The sequence below is a fragment of the Homarus americanus genome, unplaced genomic scaffold, assembly GCF_018991925.1.
Source record: "Homarus americanus isolate GMGI-L3 unplaced genomic scaffold, GMGI_Hamer_2.0 scaffold20930, whole genome shotgun sequence".
Classification (NCBI taxonomy): Eukaryota; Metazoa; Arthropoda; class Malacostraca; order Decapoda; family Nephropidae; genus Homarus; species Homarus americanus.
Window position 1 is genome coordinate 8,254,966 of NW_024748502.1, and position 27,071 is coordinate 8,282,036.

The window sequence follows — 27,071 nt, forward strand, 5'->3', positions numbered from 1 at the left end:
AGCAAGCAAGCCAATGGGAATTGTAGGGTGATAATAATACATGGAGAGAAGAGTCCTTTTCTTTACTTGGCGGCCGTGTGCCTCACTACAAACAAGAACAAAAGAACATCGGGATGCCCCGCTTCAATTAAACTTACATCACGTAACACCGTACTATGATATTTATATTTGACACAGCTATCAGATACAGCTCTACTGTGGTTAGTAATATATATTATACATTCACAAATGCTTTATTGTATTAGATTTAGAAGCATTAAAATGCAAATTAGTAAATACCGTTCAAGTAAATCTCAGCAAAATACAGTATGAAGCTGACCATTTTTTCTTATGGTTGCACATTTTCTTTTATATGAAATGTTGGCTATATGTTTGGATAATGACTGTGCAGAAAATAAATAATTGTCTAATAATCAGTATGATGTACGGAATATGGACACAACTACAATAAAGCTGTGTGTGTACACTCATAATTATCGGTCACAACTAAATAATTACCCCCTCCCCATAATTTTTTTATTGTCTCCAGAGGGCAAACGTTTATTTATTTATTTTTTTTTTTTTATTGACTCCTTCCCCCTACCATCTCAGAAAATCATGCCCACAAACCCTTAAAAACCTTACCTAACCTATAAAAATCACAAAACCGTAAATCATCTCCATGAACTCGAAAATGTTCGGAAAGGTTAGGTAAGGTTTTCAAAGGTTTGTTTGGTTTTATTTTTAATATTCTACTCCCACATTTTCCTTCTACTTCAAAGTCCTGCCCACTTTGAACAATTAATATTGTTGCTGATTTTATCAGTTAAAATACTCGAAAAATATAAATTTGCACCGGAAACGCCAGATAAGAAATTGGTTCCTAACTCAAAAGAATCCTAGTATTAAACAGATAATAGTAAAAAATACAAAATACCTATTGGGATAAAAACGAATATCCTGAATATTGTTACGAACCCCTTTCGCTGCTTACCAGCGGCCAGGTCGTATACACAGAAACAGTTGATAAAATATCACAAGTGTCGTCGAATTACCACTAGCTGTCTCTCCAGTTTCCGGTAATTTCCCTACGGTTCGGTATCAGTGTGCAGACAAAACAACAGGCAAATAGAATTCTACCAGGTCACAGAAACACACCTGTGAACTGTATTCCATTTTAATAATCACTAAATTTAAAAAAAAAAAATGTTCACAGGGTATGTATTCACAACTGGACTTCTCACTTCGAATATATACAGTCAGCACACTTCCATTGTACAATTCCTTGTTTTTTTTCACTTCATATCGCTCATATTGGAATTTTTTCGTAAGATGGCAGGTCAATGGGTAAAGAAAACGTTTAAATTCTCTATGGTAATGATATTTTTTTAATAAATTGGGCCAAAAAGTGTAAAAAAGAGAATAAGGGTTAAAGTTGCTAAAAAGTCACGTGACTGTGAAAAGCTCTGTTATTGGTTGTGACGTCACAGACTGGCTCGAGCTGCCAAGAGGGATCCTGGAGGCAGTCACCTGTGGTGTATGTGTTGTTACCAGCAGAAATACAGGACTTGTGGTCATATACAATGTTCAAGGAAAGGACAAAGATTCGTTGGTGCTTCGTGCCAATGTGCAAGAGTACCGACAATTCCTCACCATGAAAGTTACTAGTGTGCCCTGAAGAATGCAGTGATGGCTAGGGAAACACTGTGTAACACTGAAGTCCGTTTATTGTGGATGAGAGAAATACAAGTGGTGACTCGCGTGTGCCATGCACGGCTCACACAGTCAGACTGAGGCTGCCTTGCCATATGGCAGCCTCGGGGCAATGTTGCCACATAACGTGCAGTGTTGCCACGTGATGATATATATAAATGCTACTCGGCACAGTAGCTTATATACAGGGTTGCTACTTGGCACAGTAGCTTAGATACATAACCTACATCTCCCTCCCCCCTCACGCTCATAGTCTTTGTCTTGAGCGGACTTCTTAGTCCTAAGTCGCTCCGAGCGTCGAGGTGCACTGTGGGGCGGATCCTCGTGAGGTGTAGGTGACTCGTCCTCGGTCAGGGGGCCAGCAGCAGGGGGTGGGACTGGCCGGAGGAAGCGGCGGTTCCTCCACCAGACACGGCCGCTCGGCATCCTGACCTTGTAGTCCCGCGACCGGCCGACGCCCATCACTATGCCCACCCTGTCCCAACGTGTCGTCGTCGGGTCCTGGACGCGGGCAAGGGCACCAATCTCCAGTGGCTGAAGAGGGCAGGCACGGTCGTCATACCGAGCCTTGGCGTCCTGGGCACGTGAAGCGGCGCGGCGGTCACAGCTCTCGGCTTTGGCCTGCCAGTCCTTCGCAAAGGCCTTGGTGTGTGCAGGAACGCAAGAGCGGAGAGGGTGACCATACAAGATCTGGGCAGGGGAGCGTCCTGTGTGGGTGGGAGTGGACGCGGGTTCTGGGCAGCTCCGTGTGGCAGCGCCAGGCGCGTCGCTCGTCGACTCACGCACCCTGCTGGCGGTGTAACGAGCAGCTGAGATCTGCTCGGGAAAGTCTCTGGGCACCACGCCTAACTCCTTGCAGTGCTCCCACGACAACAAGGGTGTAGCGAGAGTAGGCTGCACGTCGATCCATCCGTGACACGACCTGTCGCCGTAGGTGATCTCGGCTTGAAAGGAGCCCACAGCGTCCGGCATCTGGGAACCGTCCGCATTGTAGTACAGCAGCTGCGGCGGTGGTCCCAGGCCGCGTTTGGTGAGGCCCAGTTTCTGGAGGTGCTTCAACCCAATCACCGTAGTATCGGCGCCGGTGTCCGGTATCACCTCGATGTGACCCGACACATCACCGTGTGTGACGGCGACGCGGATAGTAGGGGAAGGGGTAGCCCTGGGGCGTGTGGTCGATTCCACCCTCCTGATGTGACTCCGCTGCTGCTTGGGGCTGCGTGGGCCATCTGGAGGGGGCTGTGTGCGAACCACCCCGAGGGAAGTGCGCTGCTGTCCTCCTCGTCTCGGGCTTTTGGGCTTGGGTTGGCGGCAGCACTTGTCGTAGTGTCCATAGCGACCGCAGGCCTGACACTTGTGGCCTCGTGCAGGGCACCTGTCTGTGTTAGACCAGTGGCCCTTACGGTCACATCCACGACACAGTGCGTCGGCGGCCGGGCAAGTCTTGGGGCTGTGCTGCTTTCCACAGCTGCCACAGGAAGCACTAGGCGGAGGCGTGGAAGAACGTGTGGCAGCCTTCGCGTTGTTGGCCGCCTTCTTACCCTTCTTGTATTGTGAGATAGCTCTCACAGCAGGTGGGGCCCGTAAGGCAGAGGTGGCGGACTTGGTGGCCTCGTATGACCGACATTCAGTCACTACCACCTGGAGTGTGGAGGAAGCGTCCAGGGGGATGAGTCGCTGCATCAACTCTTCGTGCCTGACACCTGTCAAGATCCCGTGCTTGATCCAGGCTTCCTCACATTCCCGGCTGTGCGCCTTGCAGACGTCGATCTCCTCCGACAAACTCTTCAAGCGTACAAAAAAGTCGTCAAAGGATTCGTTCTCCGCCTGCTTGCAGCTGGTAAAGGCACGGCGACGCAAAGCCTCGTTGTTCCGACCCTTAACATGCTCCTGTAAAAGGTCGAGCACATCCGTCACTGAAGAGGTAGAGTCGGGAGGCACGTGCAACGTGTGTTCCAAAACTCTCTGGGTCTCCAGCGACAAACACATCCGCAGTTGGATGAGCTGTTTGTTTGGAGGCATGCTGTCAAGGTCCACCATCGTGGAGTAATCTGTCCAACGCCGCCTCCACTCACGAAAAAGCTGAAACGTGACGTCTGGTGAGAGGGCGGGTGGGGGTTGAACAGATGCCTTGGGAGCTGTTGGGGTAGCAAGAGTACCTGGAGGACGCTGGTGTGGTGGAGGAGGGAGTGTACTGGCGCCTTGAAGCGCGCTACCTGCAAGTGAGGGAGGGTGGGTTAGCGCCAGGGTCGCCAATAGCGCCTCAAAACGCAACTTTTCCTCCTCTCTTCGTGTCTCCTCCCTCTGAAGTTCCATCTCTCTGCGTCTCTCGTCCCGGTCGTCCATCCACTTCAGAATTGTGGCGATGTCCGTCACTGGAGGTGGAGGATGAGAGTCTGCGCCCGGTGGAGGGGAAGGTGGTGGGGAGTCGTGTCTCCCATCTTGACGTCCCTTCTTACCTCCCATCTTTGTGTGTGCGTGGACTGCACTGTTTAATATATAAAGTGGCGCCTCAACAGCTCGAACCACATATATATGACATAAACAGCGCAAAAATCACGCATATGGTCCACTGTTCTGTCCGTGAGTGAGTGCGTGCGTGCGTGCGTGTGTGTGTCTGAGAGAGCGGAGGGAGCGTGGTCCGGCAAGACCGTCAGTGTCCCCCGGATGTCGCACGAGAAGGGTGCGCGCCTGCGTGCTCCATGGGTACCACAAAAAACAGGCCAATGCACAACTCTCAGCTCTAGACACACACTAATACACTGACACTAGCACTGCCACCGTCACTAAAACGCACTGTGACGGCGCAACACTGCACATCGCGGCGAAACACAGCGCAATACAACACAACACACTATGAGTCGACGCGCATCACCGGCAGACGTAACTGTCGGCATTGTTCACACACTTTGTAAGTCCACAGATCCTAGACACTGCGCCATGAAAGTTACTAGTGTGCCCTGAAGAATGCAGTGATGGCTAGGGAAACACTGTGTAACACTGAAGTCCGTTTATTCTGGATGAGAGAAATACAAGTGGTGACTCGCGTGTGCCATGCACGGCTCACACAGTCAGACTGAGGCTGCCTTGCCATATGGCAGCCTCGGGGCAATGTTGCCACATAACGTGCAGTGTTGCCACGTGATGATATATATAAATGCTACTCGGCACAGTAGCTTATATACAGGGTTGCTACTCGGCACAGTAGCTTATATACATAACCTACACACCAGGCAAAATATTTATCACAGTACTGAAAGATAAGAAGATAAGGAAGAGATGGTGGCTTGCTGTTCGACGACAGTTCCCCATGTCAGAGTCCAGCACCTACTGCTGTGAAGATTATTTTGATGTGAGTATTAAGTTGATATATAAACGCCAAAATTATGCAAAAGACCGATAACTCCAACAGGGAAGTTTTCATCACTGCTCTCTTTTTCATGTCTGAAAAATATAAGTTTTCGTCACTGATGCCTATATTTAATGTTGTGGAAGGACTAGGGACGACCATGGCCAGGGAATGGGCTTGAGATGATCAGATGGCAGATGTAATTTAACGTGCTTCATAGCTGGATGGCGGAGTTCTTGATAATACTCTACACTCATAAAGACATCTACTTTTGGTAAATTTCTTTCATCGGCCTTGATGAACCCTGGAAGTAGTTGTCCAATCTTCTCGGCTGATCGGCTCTGTAAATAAATATTATTAGATAATTAATTGTGCTTTACTGTGCAACACAGTGATATTATATTGAATATATAAATATTACGAAGCACATTAACTAATTCAATGGATATTTTCTGCCCCTACTACAAATTTCATAGTATAAACATTCCAAACAATATTGGTATTATTTTGGTTTTGGTCATCTGGGGAACCTTAAGATTCTAACTATGGGATTAAGTACTTTAAACAATAAGACATTATCTCTACGGGATTTTTGTCGCAAAACCTTTATCGATCTCATAAAAAAATACAGGTCATATGTTTGGTTAGGTTAGGTTATGATAAGTTATATTATAATTTATAAGAATAGCTTAACATACACCGGTAAGGGGGGAGGGGATAGTAACTCAAAACTAGTTTTTTTTTCAGATAGAAATGAAGGTCTAAATCGTTCATAACACATCGCAAACCACCAGAAAAACATAGTCTGCATGTCTAAGTACAGGGATGACCAAAACATAAAATTTACCCAATATAGCCTATCTCGAATCTAAGCGTCCAAATACTTATGGTAGTTAAAGTAAAATTTTACCCAGCACTATGTTGTCATGTTTACTTGCATCTGGTATTCTCAAAACAGTTCAGACAATGTCATTACTTATAATTGACTAGTATCTCCATCCCTGTGTCGTTTGCAGGGAAAGTGGCGTCATCATTGCAAATGGCGGTCCTGTTTCGAGAGAAATAAACTTATCTCGACTATTATAGCAGGACTTTAAACTTTAATATAAATTATATATACCGTATCACTTTACGAACGTGGGAGAGTGCATTAGTTGTGTTTACTCAGAACCGAAAACTCGTCCATTCCACAATAATTGAACAACAATTATCTTTAGATCTCTCTAGGGTTGTAATTCACATTCTGTACAGAAAAGGACGACTACCACCCAGTCAGTCAGAACACCGAGATAAGAGAGCCGTGGTTCTGAGGTGAACAAGGAGATTTAGAGCAAGGTATAGTTAAGAAGTGGGAAGTATAGAAGGAGAATGATAGCAGGTGGGCTTTCCACCTTACGGAGGCCGGTTTGTAGTTTAACCAGTGGCAGACGTCCCTCAGTCCTCCAGGGGCAAGGAAGGTTAAATAAGCTAAGCTAAGCTGGTTTAAAGTGCCATCCTAGGGAAAGTGCTATTTTAGGGTTTGCTGGAGGGTCCCTTTAGGTCTTTGGTTGCTGAAAGGTGTTCCTCATCTTTTGTGATTGGGGGGTCCCTCCAGGTCCTCTTGTAACTGCCAGGATAATTCCCATCTTTAAGGTTATGCATGTGGTGATGGTCTTTCTTGTTGGTTGTTTCTTGGAGGGTCCCTTCAGCTAATTGTGTAACTGAAGGGCTGTTCCTCATCTTTAGTGATTGGGGGGTCCCACCAGGTCCTTGTGTGAACTGGCAGGATAGTCCCCATCTTTTCGGTTATATGAGTGGCGTTATTCTCTCGCGTATAATGGTTCCGGGCTGATTGTGTTAATGTTGATGCTTCTTGGCCACCAGCTGTTGTGATATATTGTTGTTTGCCTGTAATAGTTCCTGTGTTCCTGTGTTCGGTGTAGTGTGTCCCATACCGCTTTTGCTTGTTTGTGTGTTCTTATGTTAATTGTGTCTATGTTATATTCTATGTTTATGTCTCGTATTTTTTTACTGTATGGCAGCCTATGTTTTGCTGCTCTTCTTAGTGCTGTATTTTGGACTGCTTGCAGCTTGAGTTTGTTTGTTTTAGTTATTGTGTTAAGTGGAATTGGTGGGTATTCAAGGTGTGGTCTGACGAGTGATTTGTATAGATGTAGCTGTGTTTTGGTGTTTAGTTTTCTAAAGCGACGGAGTTTGATTAGTTGTAATTTGGCTTTCGTCAACCTTTTTTCTAATGTGTTGGTGTATACCGTTTCTGGTAATTTTGAGCCCCAGTGTTTTTCCACTTTCTTCATATGATAACTGTTGATTGTTGATTATGATTGGGTATGGATTTATTTTTGCAATGTATATTATCTTTAGTTTTAGGATGTTGGTTTGGATTTTCCATTTTCTCTCATAGTTGTTAATTGCTTCAATTTCTCCTCCTGTTCTTATGGCCATCATTTGCTTAGATCTCCCTGGATATTGTATTATTTGCGTGATATCGTCTGCGTACGCTATGTAGTCCGACTGTCTTGGGTCTGGTATGTCTGCTGTGTATATTGTGTACAGTACAGTGTGGGTGAAATGTTGCTGCCCTGTGGGACTCCACTGTGTATGTTGAAGGATTGTCCAGTGTAGTTGTCTATAATGAGTTTGGCTTATCTGTTGTCTAAGAAGTTCCTAGAAGGGTGTCATGTTTTTTTGGCATGTCAAGTTGAATTAATTTAATATTTGAGGCCTTCGTGCCACAATTTATCGAAAGCTTTTGATACATCTTTGAGAACGACATTGCACTGTTTTTTATTGCTGAGGGTGTTAGCTATTGTTTCGTAAATTAGTGCAATAGCCGTGTTTGTGCCTCGGTTCTTCCGGAATCCATGTTGTCTGGTGTTATATTTGTTTTCCTGTTCTAGATAGTTTCTGAGTCTGTTGTTGACTATTTTGTCTAGTATTTTGCCTAGTGTTTCTAATGGCGATATAGGTCTGTAATTTTCCGGCCTAGTTGGGTTTTTCCGGGTTTGGGCATGAGTCTGATTTTCACTGATTTGAATCTCGTGGGGAAGTGTCCTGTTGTTAGTGAGGCGTTAAAGATCTGTGTAAGTTGTTTTATCAGTATTGTGGGTATGTTTTGAAGGACAGTTTTGTTTACCTGACTTAGTCCAGGTGCTTTATTTTTAAAACTGGTTATTATGTTTGTTATGTCTTTTGTGGTGATTGGCGTGGTTAATGTGTCTGCACTGGTTAGTATGCTGAGGTCTATTGTTCTTGGTGGTTGCCATTTCTCTGTGTTTAGTGTAAGGTGTGTTGTTACCATCTGGTCTGTTACTCTACAGTAGTTTCTGTTTTCTTCTGTGATTTTATATATGTTACTCCAGAAATTTCTGAAAATCAGTTCTTTGCCTACAGATTCTGTAGCTTTTGCCCCGTTGTCATCTGTAAGATGGCTGTCATCTATGGAGTTAGTGCCCATTAGGTTTTTTATTTTACTCCAGAAGAGTTTTGGATTGTGACAGTCGGCCTCTGTGTTTGTGATTAGCTGGTTCCATTTGTCGTTGTGTGATTGTTTACATATTTCTTCCAGGTCTTCCTTTAGGTTTCTGAAAAGAGTTATTGTTTCTTGGTTCCAGCCGTGTGCATTTGTATGTTCTTGTAAGTTATTCAGTCTTGTCTGGATTATCTTCTGTTCGTGTGTTAATTGTGCGTGGGGTAGTGTGCGGTAAGATGTTTTGGGGTGTTGTTTTTCATGGCTGTAGTGACATTAGTGTACCATGTTTCCAGGGCTATGTCAATGTCTGCTGTGTTTTTGTTGTGTAGATGTATTTGTTCGTTTGTGTTGAGCTCTGCCTTAAAACCCTCCCAGTTTGCTCTGTTGAAAAAGAATCTATGGATGGAGGGAATTTGTATTGGTGATGTTGATAGAGTGATAATTATGGGCAGGTGATCGCTAGTGGTGGTTGGTCCAGGTTTCATGTGTGTATTCAAATGGTGGTGTCTATTGGTCAGAACTATATCTGGCTTCCCAGTGTTTCCTGCAGCTATGTAGGTTTCGAAATCTGGGCCCAGGTGTGTGATGTTGCCGCTTTCTAATAAGTCGTGTATTATCTTCCCTCTTGGGTTTCTGGTTCGGTGTCCGAGTATGGTGTGTCTCGCGTTTAGGTCTCCTATAAAATATGCTGGTGTGTTGCGTCTCATTAGTATTAGTAAGTCACCAGTCGGGAATGTTTGTCATCGGCAAGGTAAATATGTTGTACCAATTGTTATTGGGCCTTTAGTTGTATTGATTTCGACTGTTAAGAAGTTGGTTTGGAAGTTGTCTATGAGTTTGTATTTGATGTTTCTTTTGATGGCTGTTGCTGCTCCGTCGCTAAATTCTTCGTGTGGGTTCAGTTGATGTGTAATAGTTGAAGAGTTTTATTTTGTCATTGTTTTTTCGACCGTGTGAGTTTATGAGAATTATGTCTGGGTCTATGTTGTTGTATATGTTTGTTAGTTCTGTTTTTCTTGTATGTGTCCAGGCCAGGACGTTGTGTTGTATTATTTTCAGTGTTTTGTTTTGCGTAATCGTGGGTCGCGGGAACTTGGTGCGTGTTGTTTGGTTGCTCGGGTTTCTCCAGGGGAGTGTCTCTGTCTCTCTTCCTTCAGTCCTGTTCTTATTTTCTTGAATTTCGTGAGGTCTACCCTCTCGATTTTATTATGTTTGCTGCTTATTCTTCCTCCACGTATTAGTGTTTCTATGAGTCCCTTTTCTACCCTTTTATCTTCGTATGTGTATTTGGTTGTTCCTTCTTGAATGTCTTTTAACAATCTCTCATTTGTTACTGTTACCTGGGAGTTGACTGAGTAAGATCTGATTCCTATGCTTTCTCCGGCGTCGGTTGGCCGTTGACCATTGGCGATCTCTCTATGTGGTTTTACTGGTGGCGACTTCGCTGATTGGTCGGTTGTGTTCTCTAGGGTCTCGTAGTGTGTTGTGTTAGTTGGGAGTGGGTTGTTTCCATTTCAGTCTCTTCTCCTGTGTAATCTTCTTGCTGTGTTATTTTATCTTCCTTATCCTTGCTGGTGATTCCTAGACTGTTTTCGGTTATTATTTTGAAAATGTCTGCTGATGGAGCATCGTCTGGGAAGTTTACCTGTGGTAGGTTGTTCGCTGCAAACATTTCTCTGACAGTTCTTCCAAATGTACCTGGTTTAGCCACGTTGTTTATGTGGGCATGTATCAGTGTGGTTAGTATGGTGAAGGGTAGACCTTCACTTAGCTTCAGGTAAGTGTTTTCTGCGTTGGCTTTATCTTTTGTTTTTTCTAACACTTTAGAGGTGGTGTCTTGCAACTTTGTTATTGCAGCATCGGTTTTGGTTGGGTCAGTTTCTATATGTTTGTTCGACTTTTCCTTTTCTTTCATGTCTTTAATGATGTCCTTCCTTACTGGGCATCGTGCTGCCAAAGTACAGTGAGGTCCTTTGCAGTTCAGACATTTTGGGTTTTCTTTGCTGTTACACTCCCTGAATGTGTGTCCTTCAGCTCCACATTCCGAGCAGAACTTTTTGTCTTTATTGGGGCAATTGGCTGATACGTGGTTATATTTATAACATATCCAGCAAGGTGTTATGGGATATAAATTTTCTTTTTCAATTTGGTCTTTAGAAAGGTGGTAGTGATAGATGCAAATGCCATTTTCTAGTGCCTTCTGGGCCATGGCGATTTCTATGAATCTCACTTTCATCATCAATGGAGCCCGGGGGAGCAGTACCACCTCTTCCACTTTAGCCCATGTGTTTTTCTGTTCTATTTCTTGTGATATTTCAATTGGTGATTTGTTAGTAATGGTCTTATCCAATCTCTTGATAACTATTGACTTCTTAGCTCTAAGCTGTGGTTGGATGGCTATTTCAAAGTTTTCTCTTTTTAGTGTATCTATCGATTCACGATAACATGAGATCGACATCCTTTTCTTCTATGCAAAGAACTATGAAGGAGTCCTTTGCTTTTTTAGTGTGGCGAATTTGATTCCTAGGCGTGAGCATGGAATTGTGCCTAACTCCTCTTTTTTTTTTTTTCGGGTACTCCTCCCCGAAGGGAGCGCACCCGAATCCTGTTATCCGTAGTCCTGGTCATTGCTGCGTCGTTCTTCTTGTCATCCGCCCGAAGAGGTGTGTGTGTGTATGTGTGTGTGTACGTGTGTATGTATGTGTGTGTGTCTCCCGGTGGCCCTGTATGGCGAACCTACTATTCTAGTGTTAAAGCTGCTCGCTTATGTGAGGCACGAGCCTAGTGTACCTAATTGGAGGGATGGGAGGATGAGGGATAGCAACCCCCTCCCTGGGTGGACCCGCACGATCACGGTTACCCAGGAAGGCTCAGCGGTGGTATTGGCTCCGGCCCCCTTTCCTTTTCACAAACTCCTGGGAGGGAGGTGAAAACTTACAGGGGGGACCTGAGGACAAATACACCTCTGAGGGTGCAGGTCCCCAGGCCAGAGCGAAAAGAGGAAAGACTGCGTGGGAGGGAAAGACCCCCAAACCACGTCAGACCGACAGCCGACAGCAGCCCTCCAGCAGGAGTGTGGGTCACTCACACTACCCGTGGGGAGTTCTGCTGCCTCAGGCAGTCCAGAGCGCTCACGGGGTATGTCTGGTTTCGCAGGGCCCTAGTAGGGACGATCAGGCTTGGAGTGGTGGTCTAATGCGTAGTCCGTAACAGGCGGGTCGCCATCAACAGGCTTCCGGTGGTGGTCGGTTACCAATGATGTTACAGCTACTGGGTCAGAGACAAAGGCTAGCTGGCTTAGGCAGTGAAGGGTCTTGAGAGAGGTCCGTTCACGGCGAAGGCTGGCTGGCGAATGATAGTGACTACCACCCAGACGCCTCGCTGGTGCTATTTATATATCTCCCAAGGCGCCCAGAACATCCTAGCATCACCCAAGAGTTGCAGATTGGAACAAGATACTCCTGGAAGGCTCTAGAATGATCTAGGCTTTCACTACATCAGTAAATTGTTAGAAAAATGATGCAAAACATTCAAGACAATTCTTACATACTGTAGGTAATACACCAATATACAGATACAAGAAATTCTTCCTAAACTTGCCAAAATATCTGTTGCTTGGAATAGAAAATAATCAAAACACCTAGTTCATAAAAATTATTATACTAAATTATGCCTTGGTAAAAATTATTATAAATAAGTCTAAGCAATCATGTAAATGGCGGAACTATATATTTTTCACCTCATGATAACGAACATGGCAGGATATTGAAAGGAACATCAGAAAGTTAAAAAGAAGCAACATTTGACCTAAGGCATCATAATTTAACCTCACCTAACCAAATGAAATCTTACCTACAAAAGGTAGAAGTTAAGGGTGAAATGTTTGGCACCGGCCTGTCCCTAGGGCACCTCAGCATGTTCCTGGCTATCCCCAGCCTATCTCTGATTGACAAAAGCAAATTATCTGGCCTAGGTTATTCCAAGTGCTTTCCTGATTTCAAAAACTAGGAAATCAGTGAGGAATGCTTTAATATCCACTATCAAAATATATCATCTTTCTATGCCTCTTTCTGGCACCCAACAATCAAATACACACGATTATACCAGATAACTAATTTATTTTTACCTACATTAACTACATGACAGTATATATTAACTTGATACCTGTACTCACAATAAAATGATCTTCACAACAGTAGAAGTAGAGCCCTGATATGAGGAACTCTCGGCGAGCAACAAGCCACCAAATCTTACTTTTCTTCATTTCCCTCCGTACTGTAACGAATGTATTTCCTGATGTGGCTCTGTCCGTACTGTTGTACATTGGAAAGAAGCACCATCGATACATTTTTCTTCCCTTGAACATTAATTTTGGTCAATGGTGCCTGTCAAAGTGCGCACATTTATTGGTTGACTACTGCACTCGGCTTCACTACCAGCCAGTGACGTCACAGCCAATCACTGGGCGTTTTACAGTCACGTGATTTTTTAGCAACTTTAACCCTTATTCTTTATACTTTCTGGCCTACTTTATAAGAAAATATGGTTACCGTAGTGAATTCGGCCCATTTTTTACTTGTTGAAGCGCTTTTTTATAAATAAAAATGGTGACCATCAACTCGTCCATTATCCTGGGCCTAATATTAATTTTCTTCCAAACAATAAATTATAACTTTATATACATACATCACAATGCTTTTTGTGACAGCTGGCTTCATCTGAAAGACTGTAGGGTTTCGTGATATTATGTTGTCTAGCACTCAGGATGGGTGGATGGAAACTCTAGGTGGTGGTTTTCTTGTATAAAATATATTATATACAAGACAGTCTGGTGCTGGAGATGCCGTGTGGTGAGGAGCTTGCTCAAGAGAGAACGTTCAGTGAGTAGCGTGTTTGAGGAGGTATCTGTGCAGGAGCTTCGTTAGAGATGTTGCGTGTTGCTGTCCTCCAGGTTGAATGAGAGCTGGACAGCGAGGAGCTTGCTTGGAGGAGGTGTTGCGTGTTCAGGAACGTAGGGCAGAATGAATGTCAGGTGGTCGGTGATACGGAGAGAAGAGGGCATTTGCTCTGAGGGTACAAGGTAAAGTTAAGAAGTGGGAAATAGAGGAGGAGTTTAACAGCAGGTGGGCAATCCACCTTGCGAATGAATGTCAATGGAGAGACTGCGAGCTTATATACACAGCAGCCGGAAGTAAACCCGTGGGAACTCGCTGGTTTCTTGACTCCGTTGCTAGGGCAGACGTAGCAGGTGGTGACCCCCTCACCCTGAACAGCTCGCTGGTTGCTAGGATACTGTCGCATTGGAATGCAGATACGCAGTTGTAGAGGAGAGATCCACTACAAGACTCCCGCGCTCTCTTCCCTACCTCTCACCCCTTATAAGCAGAGCATTTATGGTTCCACATATTGTACTTTGTTACCTCAGTATTTCACATAGAAAATACTACTGCTAGAGTGCCTAATTTTGCATATAACTGCATACAGAATATATATGCAATACACTGCATTGCTGGATTTCTGAGTTCAATGTGGAACCAGGGGTGTAGCATGTAGTTCTGCAGCTGTTGCAGCATAGAAATGAGTCTACATCCTCTATGCACCTAAAAAACGAGTTCAGTGTGTGATTGACTCATGGAAGCAACTAATATATTAAAAATTTGAGAATGATATGAACAAGGCTATTTTGTATGACAATTGTATAGGGAGAAGCAACTGGATATCCAATAGCTGTTGTAGTTAATTATATTGGCCCACTTAATATGAGCTTGTTGAATACCCTGGCTGCGGGTATGGAGATAAGTCCTCTTTTATAAATCCATCTGCTTCAGATAGGGAAATATACAATGTTATGTTTTTTGTGTGCTTTTTTACTTGCCCTGGCAAATTTATGGATGAAATTTTTTTGCCCTGATTTTTTTATGGGAAAAGTTAAATAAACATCTTAAAATAGTCAAAATTTATTGTATCAACTCACAGATCACTTGCCTAAATGGTGTCAGTAGGGGTACTACTTGTCGTGTGATGTCATAACTCCCGTCACCCCATCTCACAGGCGGCACCTGTGATCACCTAACCTAACTACCACTCCCCCTATAATCTGGCGTCAGTGGCAGTAACTCTTGTCATGTGAAGTCATAACTCCTGTCACCTCATGTCACCACTTATTTAAATGTAGTTAATATTGACGATATACCAGCCGCTGCATTATTTTTTTGTTTACGTTTTTCTTTTCTTATTATATTTTCATCTGTGAGTTCTGATATGATATTCATTTCTTGGGCAAATGCTTTGTTTGGGAGATAGGCCACAAGGCTCGCACTAGCAGCACTACTTTGCCTTGCTAAGTGGTAAATCGGTCAGGGCGGCTTTTTATTAATTTTATTTTATATTATTATTTTTTTTTACGGGAATTAGCCCACCCGGGCACAGGTCAAACGACCCACAACGAGGCCTGGGGGGCGAAAAAATAAGAACAGAAAGAAATTGAAAATAGAGAAGAAAATTTTATGCCGGAAAACCAGCTTTTTAAAGTGAGACAGATTGTATAAGTATGGAAACACAGAAGAAGGCAGAGCATTCCACAGTTTGGCTGTGTAAGGAAAGAAGGAGGTACTATAACGGGTTATTCTCGTGTGACCGACATCCACAGAGAAACGGTGGGCACTGCGGGCAAGACGTGTGTTACGAGCCCACGGCCTTGCCGGGGGTACACAAGATGCAAAATCCACCGAACATTGCCCGTTAAAGTATCTGTAAAAGAGAGAGAGTGAAGCAACATTGCGGCGAAGAGAAAGGGAAGAGAGATTATCGACTAAAGGACGAATGAATCCCTTATATACTTGGAGCAACTACTCAGGAGTGAAGTAGCTACGGCATCTGTACAGCATTCCCAACTTTCGGGAGGCAGCTTTAGCAATGTTGAGGATGTGTGATTTCCAGGACATATTGAAGGAAATGGTGAGGCCTAGCATATTTATTTCAAAATTTGGCAGAATGATAGCGTCCTGAAATGTAATTGGTGGGAGATCATCTAATTTAGAAAGCGTAATTGGTAAATACTGAGTTTTATTACTATTGAATTTACCAAGTTTGTACCTCCCCATTCAGAGATGCTGCACAGATCCGCATTGATAGAAGTAATGATATCAGCTCTAGAAATAGACCTAGTTTGAGATTTAGGAGGAAGGGTAAAATGTGAAGAAGAGTGAAGAGTAGAATCATCAGCGTAAGATTGGATAGAATTAGTTGTACTGTGAAGTTGGGGAGAGAAACCAAAAGAGGGAAGTTTAGAAAGCAAAGACTTGTGCCATATCCTGTCAAATGCTTTGGAGATGTCGAGGGCCATTACGAAAGTTTCCCCATAATCCCTAAGAGAAGATGACCAATGATGGTGCAATAGGAGAGCAGATCACCAGTAGATCTCGCATGGCGAAAGCCATACTGGTGATCCGACAAAAGAGAGTGGAGTTCAAGGTGTCGGAGAAAATGGGAGTTCAAGATAGTTTCGAAAATCTTAGAGAGGGATGAAGTTAGGGCAATGGGGCAATAGTTAGAGGGTCTAGAATGGTTACCCCTCTTCGGGATGAGCAGAACCAAGGCATACTTCCAAAAAGAAGGAAAAGATTGTGTTTTGATGCAGAGGCGAAAGAGGCAAGCAAGCACAGGGACCAAAGCTTCAGCACACTTCCTCAGAACACGAGGGGGTATTCCGTCCAGTCCATAGGCCTTACTCACATCCAACCTGGATAACACACCGGCAACCCTGCGAGTGGAGATTATAGGAAAGTGCATAGGTTCAGCAGGAGGAGCAGGGGTAGGAAGGATACAGTGGGAATCGTCTAAGGTGGAATTAGAGGAGAATAAGGTGCCAAAGAGGTTGGCTTTGTCAGGGGGAGAGTTAGCTATAGAGTTATCAGGTCGGAAGAGAGGAGGAAAAGAAGGAGTGCAGAAGTCCACAAAAAAACGAAAAATTACACCAGGGGCTCCGGGAGGGGGGCGGAGCCCCACGGCTTGGAAGTTAGGTATGGTTAGTTTTTATTTTTTTTATTTGGTTGATATGGTCTTTTAACACTGCTTCTATCACTTGTTGTTCTAATCAACTAAAGTTGGGTTAGGTTAAATTTAGAAATAACTACTTTTCAACATTTGTTGAAAGTGTATCATTTTTATAATAATTTTCTATGAAAAATCGGCAGCAGGTATCTCGTCTATAACTGCCTTAAATACATAGCTAAAACTGAAATGCATTGTTTGTCTTTTAACCTTTCCATCTCTGTTACTGCATATATATTCTGTATCAGCCACTGCACTGATTGGTGTCCTTAGCTAAAGTTATATGCAAGATTAGACACTCTACTAGTATTATTTTTTTTGTGAGATACTGAGATAACACAGTACAGTACTGTAAGTGGAACCATGAATGTTCTGTTTATAAAGGGTGAGACGTAGGAGAGGGTTCAAGGGAAAACTTCCTGGTGATGTCAGTACTGATGTTAACTTTTCTCTTGCAGATGTTAATCCACTTGCATATTAGTTCTTCATCTTTAAAAAATGTATGGTAGAGCATATTCCCCTCTCATTTGAATACAGAATTAAACCCAAACACTGCACAAATAGAGGACACCGGTTTTCACCTAAGTGGCTGCAACCGACTGAGGACGTGGTCTCTCGGCCTGTCTTCCCGATGACGTCATGCGTTAGCTGGGTTGCATTTTAGGTCAGGCTCGAGTCCTACTTGGCCCGGACACACCTGAGAAAGGTGTTATTCAGTGTGGCCCTACTAAACATCACAGGTTTCCTGGACACTGGTTTCCTGCTGTACTTACACTGAATATACCAAGTTACCAACGCCCGAACGGCTAGTAAGTTGATAAGTGCTGAAATGATAAAAAAATAAAATAAAAGGAATTAAAATGGAAGAGTGAGGTATTATTTATTATAATTTATCAATGTCTACCCCCTTATCATAGGAACAAAATTATTTCTTCTTCCTTCTTTTTTTTATTTATTAACAGTCAAAATTTCATGATATTCCCTTGTTTTCAGATCAACCGATTTAAAACTTGGTATGACACTACAGTCACTTGTTGCCACACGGTCACAAACCTTATTCTTTTGAATTGTTTACAACGCATTTTAGTTTGTATAGTAGGTGGTCACACAGCACACAGGTATTTCACCCTATAACCTCCTCATTAAAGATATTTTTTTTTACAAAGATACGCAAGAAATGTCTTAAAAGTTATATTTTATTGTTATCTTTTTAGGGGTCAAAGATTTATCATCACAGCACCCGGATTATTTTCTGTGTTTTCTGTTGTGACTAGTTTAGAGACCACCCTCACGAAGACTTGTCTTGACATCCTCACTGACAGCTACAGAGAGATTTACAATTTATTCCATTCTGTTGACGTTAATAGGACAAAGGTTAAAAATTAATGAGGAAAGTGAGTCACATTATCTATCAGCTGCCCTTCGCGTCTCTAGTTACTGTTTTTCATTGTATGTTTCATAACATTGTAGTTTGTGTGTATGTCAATGAATATTCATGGGTTATGTAAAAAAATATATATTTTTTGTGTGTGTGTGTGTAGTGATGAGGTGGGTGGCTGGCTCAGGCAGTCAGGTGACGGTGACTGGCAGTGTTGTGACGTTGGTCTGTCGCCCCCACACGCTGACTCTGCCCCTTAGTTGTCATACTTTCATTATACCTTTGTTGTTAAGAACATATTAAAGCAAAGTAATGGTTGCTATTTGCATTCCATTTTTAGATATAATGGATTTTTTATTCCCAAATCAGATATGTGCTCCTGATCTTGCTATACAGCTGGCTACTTACCAACAAACAAATAATATATGTTACCCTATTATGTCACACTTTACAACGTACAGATGGTATAACTTCCTGTTATTTACTAGAATATAAATTATGGTGAATGTCTCATTATAACACCCCGTGTCTGCCACAAGAGCGTACATGTCTTCCTGTCCCCCAGGCACCAAGCGCTCCATTGAGGACATCCAGTTCGGCAATCAGCAGAACCCTCCAGTAAGCCTCCTGGACGACAACGCTCTGCCAGGCGCCTTTCCTTCCAGCGAGACCAGCGGTGAGGGTTTCTGTTGGGGCTACTGGGACCACAGGGGTTGCTAATGTTAGTATTACTGGGGCTACTGGGACCACAGGGGCTACTGGGACCACAGGGGTTGCTAATGTTAGTATTACTGGGGCTACTGGGACCACTGGGGCTACTGGGACCACAGGGGTTGCTAATGTTAGTATTACTGGGGCTACTGGGACCACTGGGGCTACTGGGACCACAGGGGTTGCTAATGTTTTTATTACTGGGTCTACTGGGACCACTGGGGCTACTGGGACCACAGGGGTTGCTAATGTTAGTATAACTTGGGCTACTGGGACTGCTCTTGTTAGTATTACTGGGGCTACTAGGACCACAGGGACTGCTAATGTTAGTATTAACGGGACTACCGGGACTACTCTTGTTAGTATTACTGGGGCTTTTAGGACCACTGAGGCTGTTCTTGTTAGTATTACTGGGGCTACTAGGACCACAGGGGCTGCTATTGCTAGTATTACTGGGGCTACTGGGACTGCTCTTAATTGTATTACTGTGGCGACTGGGACTGCTCATGTTAGTATCACTGGGGCTGCTCTTGTTAGTATTACTGGGGCTACTGGGACTGCTCTAGTTAGTATTACTGTGGCTACTGGGGCAGCTCTTAATAGTATTACTGGGGCTTCTGGGGCTACTAGGAATGCCGGACTACAAGAACTATAAGGACTACTGAAACTGCACTAGCGATTAGGATTACTGGAGTTCAATGGACTACAGGAACTACTGCGGCTAAAGGGACTACTGGGGCTGCACTGGTTACTAGGAATACCAAGACTACAAGGGCTACTAGCACAACCAGGGCTACAGGGGATACTGGGACTACTAGTGCTACTGTGAATACTTGGCTCTAAAATAGCTACAAGGGCTACTGGGCCTGAAGGGCGTCAATGACTACTAGATCTGCAGGGGCTATTGGGAATACTGGCTCTGAAGTGGATATAGGGACTACTGTAGCTGCAGGGCCTACAAAAATTACTAGACTACAGGGACTACTGGGGCTGCAGGGACTACAAGAACTAATCAGCTAAAGGGACTACTGTGTCTCCTGGGACTACAAGGACTACTGGGCTATAGGGACTATTGTGGATGCAGGCACTAGTTGAACATCTTGGACTCCAGGTGCTACTGGGACTAATGGATCTGAAATGACTACTGGGCTACAGGGGCTGCATGGACTATTTGAGCTGCTGGGACTTCGGAGAATACTGGGACTACTGGGGCAACAAAGGCTACTAGAGCCGTCAGGGCTACTAATACTACTAGGATCACAGGTTCTATTGGGATTACCGGAGCTGGAGGGGGTTACTGGGGTTGAACGATAGCATCTGATTTTGAGGTTATTGAAGTTACTGATGTTACTGGGGCTACTAGGGTTACTGGGGCTACTGAGGTGATTGGGACTAGTGACGTTACTAAGGTTATTAAACTTACTGGGGCTACTAACGATGCAGGGGCTAGTGACGTTATTAAAGTTAATAGGGCTACTGAGGTTACAGGGACTAATGAGGTTACCGGGGCTACTGAGGTTACTAGGGCTATTAACGTTATTAAAGTTACTGGGGCCACTGAGGTTACTAGGGCTAGTGACGTTATTAAAGTTACTGGAGCTACTGCGGTTACAGGGGCTACTGAGGTTACCGAGGCTACTAAGATTACTGGGGCTACTGAGGTTTCTGGGCTAGTGACGTTACTAAGGTTACAGGGGCTACTGAGATTATTAGAGTTACTAAGACCACAGGGGTTACTCGGGACACTGAGGTTTCTAAGGGAGGTACTACCGCCTGGGAAGATATTGGAAGCATAATGTGTTGTCTAATGGTAGACACTGCTGCCATATGGCACCACGAAAATTGTGACCAAGTTCCAGGTTGCTCATCTGACTTTCTGCCTCATTTACACACAATTGCAGGGTTCAAGTGTTTCTCTTTCACAACAAAACATACATATATCATTTCTTACTATTAATATATTATTATTTTTTATTTGTGGCTGTTCATTATTATTATTATTATTATTATTATTATTAATATTATTATTATTATTATTATTATTATTATTATTATTATTATTATTATTATTATTATTATTATTATTATTATTATTATTATTATTATTATTATTATTATTATTATTATTATTATTATTATTATTATTATTATTATTATTATTATTATGATAAGTAGTAGTAGAAGTGAAACACCCTCACTTAACCCCAGCAGAAAGATCACTCCTTGCACTACCACCGAGACTGGGAGGAATGGGACTGACCAATCCAGAGGAGATTGCTGCCACCGAACTTCAAAACTCAGTTAAGCTCACAGCAGCCCTCATGGACCACATAATAGCTCAGAACGCAACAGAGGAGGTGGATACCAGTGAAGTAAATAAAATTCGAAGGTCCATTACGACAGAATGACAGCACGGCCAAAGGGATAAGTTGCAACAACTGTTGCTGCAAGTACCAGAGAATTTGAAAAAAAAAGTAGCTATATAGCAGGAGGTGGGTGGCTCGAACTGGTTAACTCCGTTACCGATAAAGGCAAATGGTTTCAGTCTCAATAAACAAGTATTTACAGATGCCAATGCTCTAAGGTACGGTAGGCCAGTAGAAGGTTTGCTCTCCCAATGCGTGTGTGGCTCTTCCTATGACGGCGATCACGCCATGGTGTGCAAGAAAGGGGGCTTCATTAGCTTGAGGCATGACGAAGTAAGGGACCTCACAGCAAATATGTTGAAGAAAATCTGCTGTGATGTCAGGGTAGAACCGACCCTCCTTCCATTGAACGGTGAGAATTTCAACATAGGATTTCAAACGCATCCAACTAAGCCTGTGTTGACGTCAGTGCTCGAGGATTCTGGACGCGGGGACAGCGAGCCTTCTTGGACATCAGGATTTTTTATCCCATGGCCGCATGTCACCGTAACTTAGCTTTCGATGCTGCACACAGGAGGAACGAGAACGAGAAGATAAGAGCATACAGGGAGAGAATTCAGAACGTTGATCAAGGCAGCTTCACTCCTCTAGTATTCACAACCTCTGGTGGGATGGGACCAAGTGCAAGATGCTTCTACGCCAGACTCGCGGTGGTGCTATCTGAACAGAAGGAGCAGCCCAGAAGTTATGTCCTTCTCTTTCCTTAGGTCGGCTTTGCTCTGCCTTAGGGGAACGAGAGCATCTGACCCAAAACCGACAACAGTTGCAAATATTGACTATAAGGCAACAGTCATTGAATGCCGCATAGATCTGCAGCTCAACGAACTCAACACAGCTAGGGTAGCTACTTATGTATTACGATATTTAATTTTAAGGTAATAAAATGGCGGCGAAGGTGCGGCTATAGGGGGAGGATGGAGGCCATTATTAATGTAAAGTAGTAGTAGTTGTATAAATAACTAATCTTACATCAGTGCGACCATAAAAATAATGGTTATTTCTGCCAATGATATATAAACAAGAGTTAGGTGTGACATTTCTTGCTCCCAGTGCATGACTCTGATGTATGGATTGTCGTCCTCAGGGGGGTGGCCTACACACCCTCGCGAGCACGTATGCCCCTACTACCCGGACACAGCAGTCCAGCCTGTCACATGTCCGCCCTTGCCTCAAAAGAACTAGTTTCTTCTTCTGTATGGGATGGGTTTTTCGTCAAAAACCAGGATATTAAGATGGACAACCAGCCAGAACGTCTGGAATTATTACTTGTGAATGTGTAGGGCGTCAAGAGATCACAGTGTCATCCACCTGTGGGCCTCGTGAGTGGATATTGGTGATTGTTATTGGAGAGCCGGCGACTGTTTAGCAGGTGGCGCTGGTGTTGGCCAGTGCCACGTAGATCTTGGCTTGTAACCCTAGCTGGTCATGGGTGGTAACGGTCCTGGTCGCTCTGTGCCCAGCCGTGCTTTGCCCTGGACCTGCCCCGCCCCGCCCCGCCCCACCTCGTCAGTCAGTACAACAAAACTGACCTCTTCCTCCTCTCCTCCCAAACCACAACTTCCTACCTCTCCAACTGCCCTCTCCTTCCCGGGACGACATCATGAGTGGCAAATGTGCTTGTCAGTGCAAATGCTGGAATCAGAAATGCGCAACCTGTATATGTGTGAGAAGTAACACACGATGTGTGGGTTGTAGGAAAGGGACTATCTGCCAAAATCCATACGGCAGAGATCCATCACCTGAAGACGACATGTCAGACGATACTAGTGAACCAACTCAGTCGGAAAATACTGTTCATGAGGTGAATGACATACAGCCAACAAATTGGAAAGGCTTGTCGGGGGACGATGCGGTGAAATGGGTCAAGGAAGCACACTCAGAAGTGGTCAGGTGGTCGCCAGCTAACCTCTTTGAATCATCCAAGTGCGCGGCCACCAATGAAATAATCCGGGAGATGACTTGCCTCATATTCAATTACAATTATGACATCCCCCTGGCCACATTAGCTCTTCGAATGCTGGCCATAATACCCCATCTATTCTGTCAGAGGACACACGCAAGGTCTATGTGCAAAGAAAACGTGGCAACAAATAAAACAAGATTGACAATGTGGCAAGAACAATGCAGGAGTCTAAAATTCAGAAAAGACGGAGAGCAAAACACCGAGGATGCTGCCAGAAAATTGGGTAACAAGATGCACGAGGGAAAAGTGTCCTTGGCGGTAAGTTCTCTCACAGAGGAATTTTCCGGTGGTGTTCTGCCAATAACAGAGAGCCATTACAACAACTGAAGGAAAACATCCCCCTGCAAGTGAAGAGGAAGTCATCAGGTTCCAGGGTGCCTATATCCCTCCTAATGTTCGAGAAAATAACAGGAGGGATGGTGTGGAAAAAAGCACTGAAAACCCAGGGAAGGGTTGGCCCTCCAGGCCTGGATGCAAACGGTTGGAGAGTCATCCTCAGCACTAACAAGTTTGGTGCCGTAGCAAGTGATCTCTGCAATGCCATCGCCGCCCTTGCAAGAAACCTAGCAACCTCGTCTTGCCACCACCTCTATGCTCCGACGGCCTGCCGCATTATTCCCCTGGATAAAAATGCAGGATGTAGGCCTATAGGGGTGGGGGAAAGTGCTGAGACGGTGCAATGGAAAATGCATAATGGAAGTGGTAAATGATGATGTCAGGGCAGCTGCAGGGAACCTGCAAGTATGTGCTGGCCACCAGGCTGGAAGAGAAGCTGCCATTCACGCTATGAGAAAGGTATTTGAACAGGGTGATTATGAGGCAGTACTTCTGATGGACGCTTCCAACGCAGTCAACATACTCAACCGCAAGGCTACACTGCACAGCATGAAGTTCAAGTTTCCAAGCCTTGCAACGTATGTTGAAAACACCTATAGGAACCCATCAGACCTCTTTATAACAAGCTTCAGGGAACCTAAGAGGAGATACCACCATACAGTCAACTGAGGGAACAACGCAGGGGGACCCTGTCGCCATGGCAATGTACGCACAAGGCCTGTCTGTGCTCCAACATACAATAAAATATAAAACACCCGAGGTCAAGCTGATGACCTAACAGGAACAGGAAAAGTGGAGGACATCAAAAAGTGGTGGGACCTGGTAACATCACGAGGTCCACAAATAGGGTACCATCCAAACGACGCCAGCAAGTCCTTCCTCATTGTGAAGCCAGAACACTATGAACGGGCAATGGAGGTGTTCGGTGGAAATGAGGTCAAAATAAGAAAGGATGGCCAAAGACATCTAGGTGCTGTAATTGGCACGAAGGACTTCAAGACCAAGTACGTAACGTAAAGGTGAATGAGTGGGTTAAGGAAATCCAAGCTCAATCTGATACTGCTAAAACATAACCACATGCGACTCTTGCGGCATTCACCCATGGAGTCGACCATCGCTGGAATTACCTGATGCGCACTATATCTGCTGCCGGACCCCTTCTCTGCCCTCTGGAAGAAGCCATCAATGTCGCTTTCATTCCAACACTAGTGAAAAACCCTAACTTAACCCCAGCGGAAAGGTCAGTCCTTGCACTACCACTGAGACTAGGGGGAATGGGATAGACTAATCCAGTGGAGCTTGCCCGTACAGAACAGCAGAACTCTGTCAAGCTCGCGGCAGCTCTCACTAAACACATAATAGATCAGAATGCAGCAAGTCAGGTGGATACCAACGAATTAAACAAGATTCGACGGTCCATTATGACAGAGCGGCATCACACCCAAAGTGATAAACTGAAACAACTGTTGCAACAAGTGTCAGAGAACGTGAAAAGAAAAGTAGCTATAGAGCAGGAGGTGGGCGCCTCAAACTGGTTAACAACTTTACCGATATGGGCAAAAGGCTTCATCCTTAATAAACGAGAATTCACAGATGCCATTGCTCTTGGGTACGGTAGGCCAGTAGAAGGTTTGCCCTCACATGCGTGTGCGGTTCATCTTAAGACATCGACCACGCCATGGTGTGGGGGCTTTGTATGCATGAGGCATTACGAAGTAAAGGATCTAACAGCAAATCTACTGAGGAAAATTTGCCACGACGCAAATCTACTGAGGAAAATTTGCCACGACGTCATGGTATAACCGCCCCTCCTTCCATTGGACGGTGAGAACATCCGTCACAGGACTTCAAACACATCCAAAGAAGCCCGTGTGGACGTCAGTGGTCGAGGATTCTGGACGCGGGGACAGCGGGACTTTTTTGACATAAGGATTTTTTATCCCACGGCCGCATGTCACCGCAACCTAGCTCTCGATGCTGCACACAGGAGGAACGAGAACGACAAGATTACGGAATATGGGGAGAAAATTCAGAACGCTGATCAAGGCAGCTTCACTCCTCTAGTGTTCACAACCTTTGGCGGGATGGAACCAAGTGCAAGATGCTTCAACACCAGATTCGCCGAGGTATTATCTGAATGGAAGCAGCAGCCCAGAAGTTATGTTACAGCCTGGTTGAGATGTCGACTGTCTTTCTCTCTGCTTAGGTCTGCATTGCTTTGCCTCAGGGGAACGAGAGCATCGGCCCCAAAGCCGACAACAGTCGCAGATATCGACTTTGAGGCAACAGTCACTGAATGCCGCATAGATCTGCGGCTCAACTAACTCAACATAGCCAGGGTAGTTACTTATGTATTAGGATAGTTAATTTTAAGGTAATAACATGGAGACGAAGGTGTGGCTATTGGGGAAGGCTGCAGGCCACATTAAAAAAAGTAGTAGTAGTAGTAGTATAATTTATAGTAAGTTTTATTTATGTTATTTTTATTATTATTATTATTCTACTTTGTTATATTTTTGCACCCCAGGCCTTGATGTGGGTCATATAATGACCTGTGCCCGGTTGGGCTAATGCCCGTAAAAAAAAAAAAATAAATAAATGAAGAGTGGCACTGGGTTTACTAAGGGCACTGAGGTTACTAAGGGCACTGCGGTTACTAAGGACACTGGGGTTAATAAGGGAACTGGGGTTAATAAGGGCACTGGAGCTACTAAGGACACTGAGGTTACTAAGAGCACTGGGGCTACTAAGGTCACTGGGGTTACTAAGGTTAGTAGGGTTACTTAGGGCACTGGAGTTACTAAGGGCACTGGGGTTACTAAGGTTAGTAGGGTTACTAAGGTTACTAGGGTTAATAAGGGCACTGAGGATACTAAGGGCAGTGAGGTTACTAATGTAATAGCTCTTCTGGTATTACATTAATTGTTTTAAATAACTTCTGGAACTCTTAAGTGGCTGGACTAATGTAAACAGTTTAATGTTTTTTTCTTTATTGTAGAAAAATATAGTTTCACAGGTACTAGTTCGGTTGAGAGTATATTATGCCTTCTCTACCAGGGGAAGTGTCTTGAGTACACTTATGGAGAACACTTAAGTGAGGTGTTCACTCGTTGAATGTCACTCTGTCCTCTCTCCTGTCTCTATGACGTGAGAGAGTGTTTAGGAGCAGGCAAGGTGTTTAGGTTTGGTTGACCCCGTCTGCCCTCTGAGAGTGTGGGAAAGGGAACACGTCAGATAAAACTTGTTATGCTTAGTTAGTTGACCTCGCTTGCTCCCTGCAGGAACTGCAGCCTTAGCCACGTATAATGTCAACAACTGAGTCATGGTTGAATGACTTAGTGAATAATTTGGGATTATACATTTAGGTATTATACATTTGGGTGAATTTTTATACAATGTAAAGGTGCTATTACACTAATAGCACTGGGGTTACTAATGGCACTGGGGTTACTAATGGCACTGGGGTTACTAATGGCACTGGGGTTACTGATGGCACTGGGGATACTAAGGTTAATAGGGTTACTAAGGACACTAGAGTTACTAAGGTCACTGGGGTTACTAAGGGCACTGGGGTTACTAAGGGCACTGGGGTTACTAATGGCACTGGGGTTACTAATGGCACTGGGGTTACTAAGGGCACTGGGGTTACTAAGGGCACTGGGGCTACTAAGGGTACTAGGGCTACTAAGGTTAGC

The 27,071-nt window shown here is 44.3% G+C and overlaps 1 protein-coding gene across 1 annotated transcript in view; it reads left to right on the forward strand.

The window, feature by feature from the left end:
- Positions 1 to 27,071, forward strand: part of LOC121880294 (rho GTPase-activating protein 17-like) — a 236,943-nt gene that overhangs the window by 156,575 nt on the left and 53,297 nt on the right. The window contains exon 4 of the mRNA XM_042387450.1: positions 18,506 to 18,616. Coding sequence (XP_042243384.1) covers positions 18,506 to 18,616 — 111 coding nt within the window. The remainder of the gene's footprint in view (positions 1 to 18,505; positions 18,617 to 27,071) is intronic.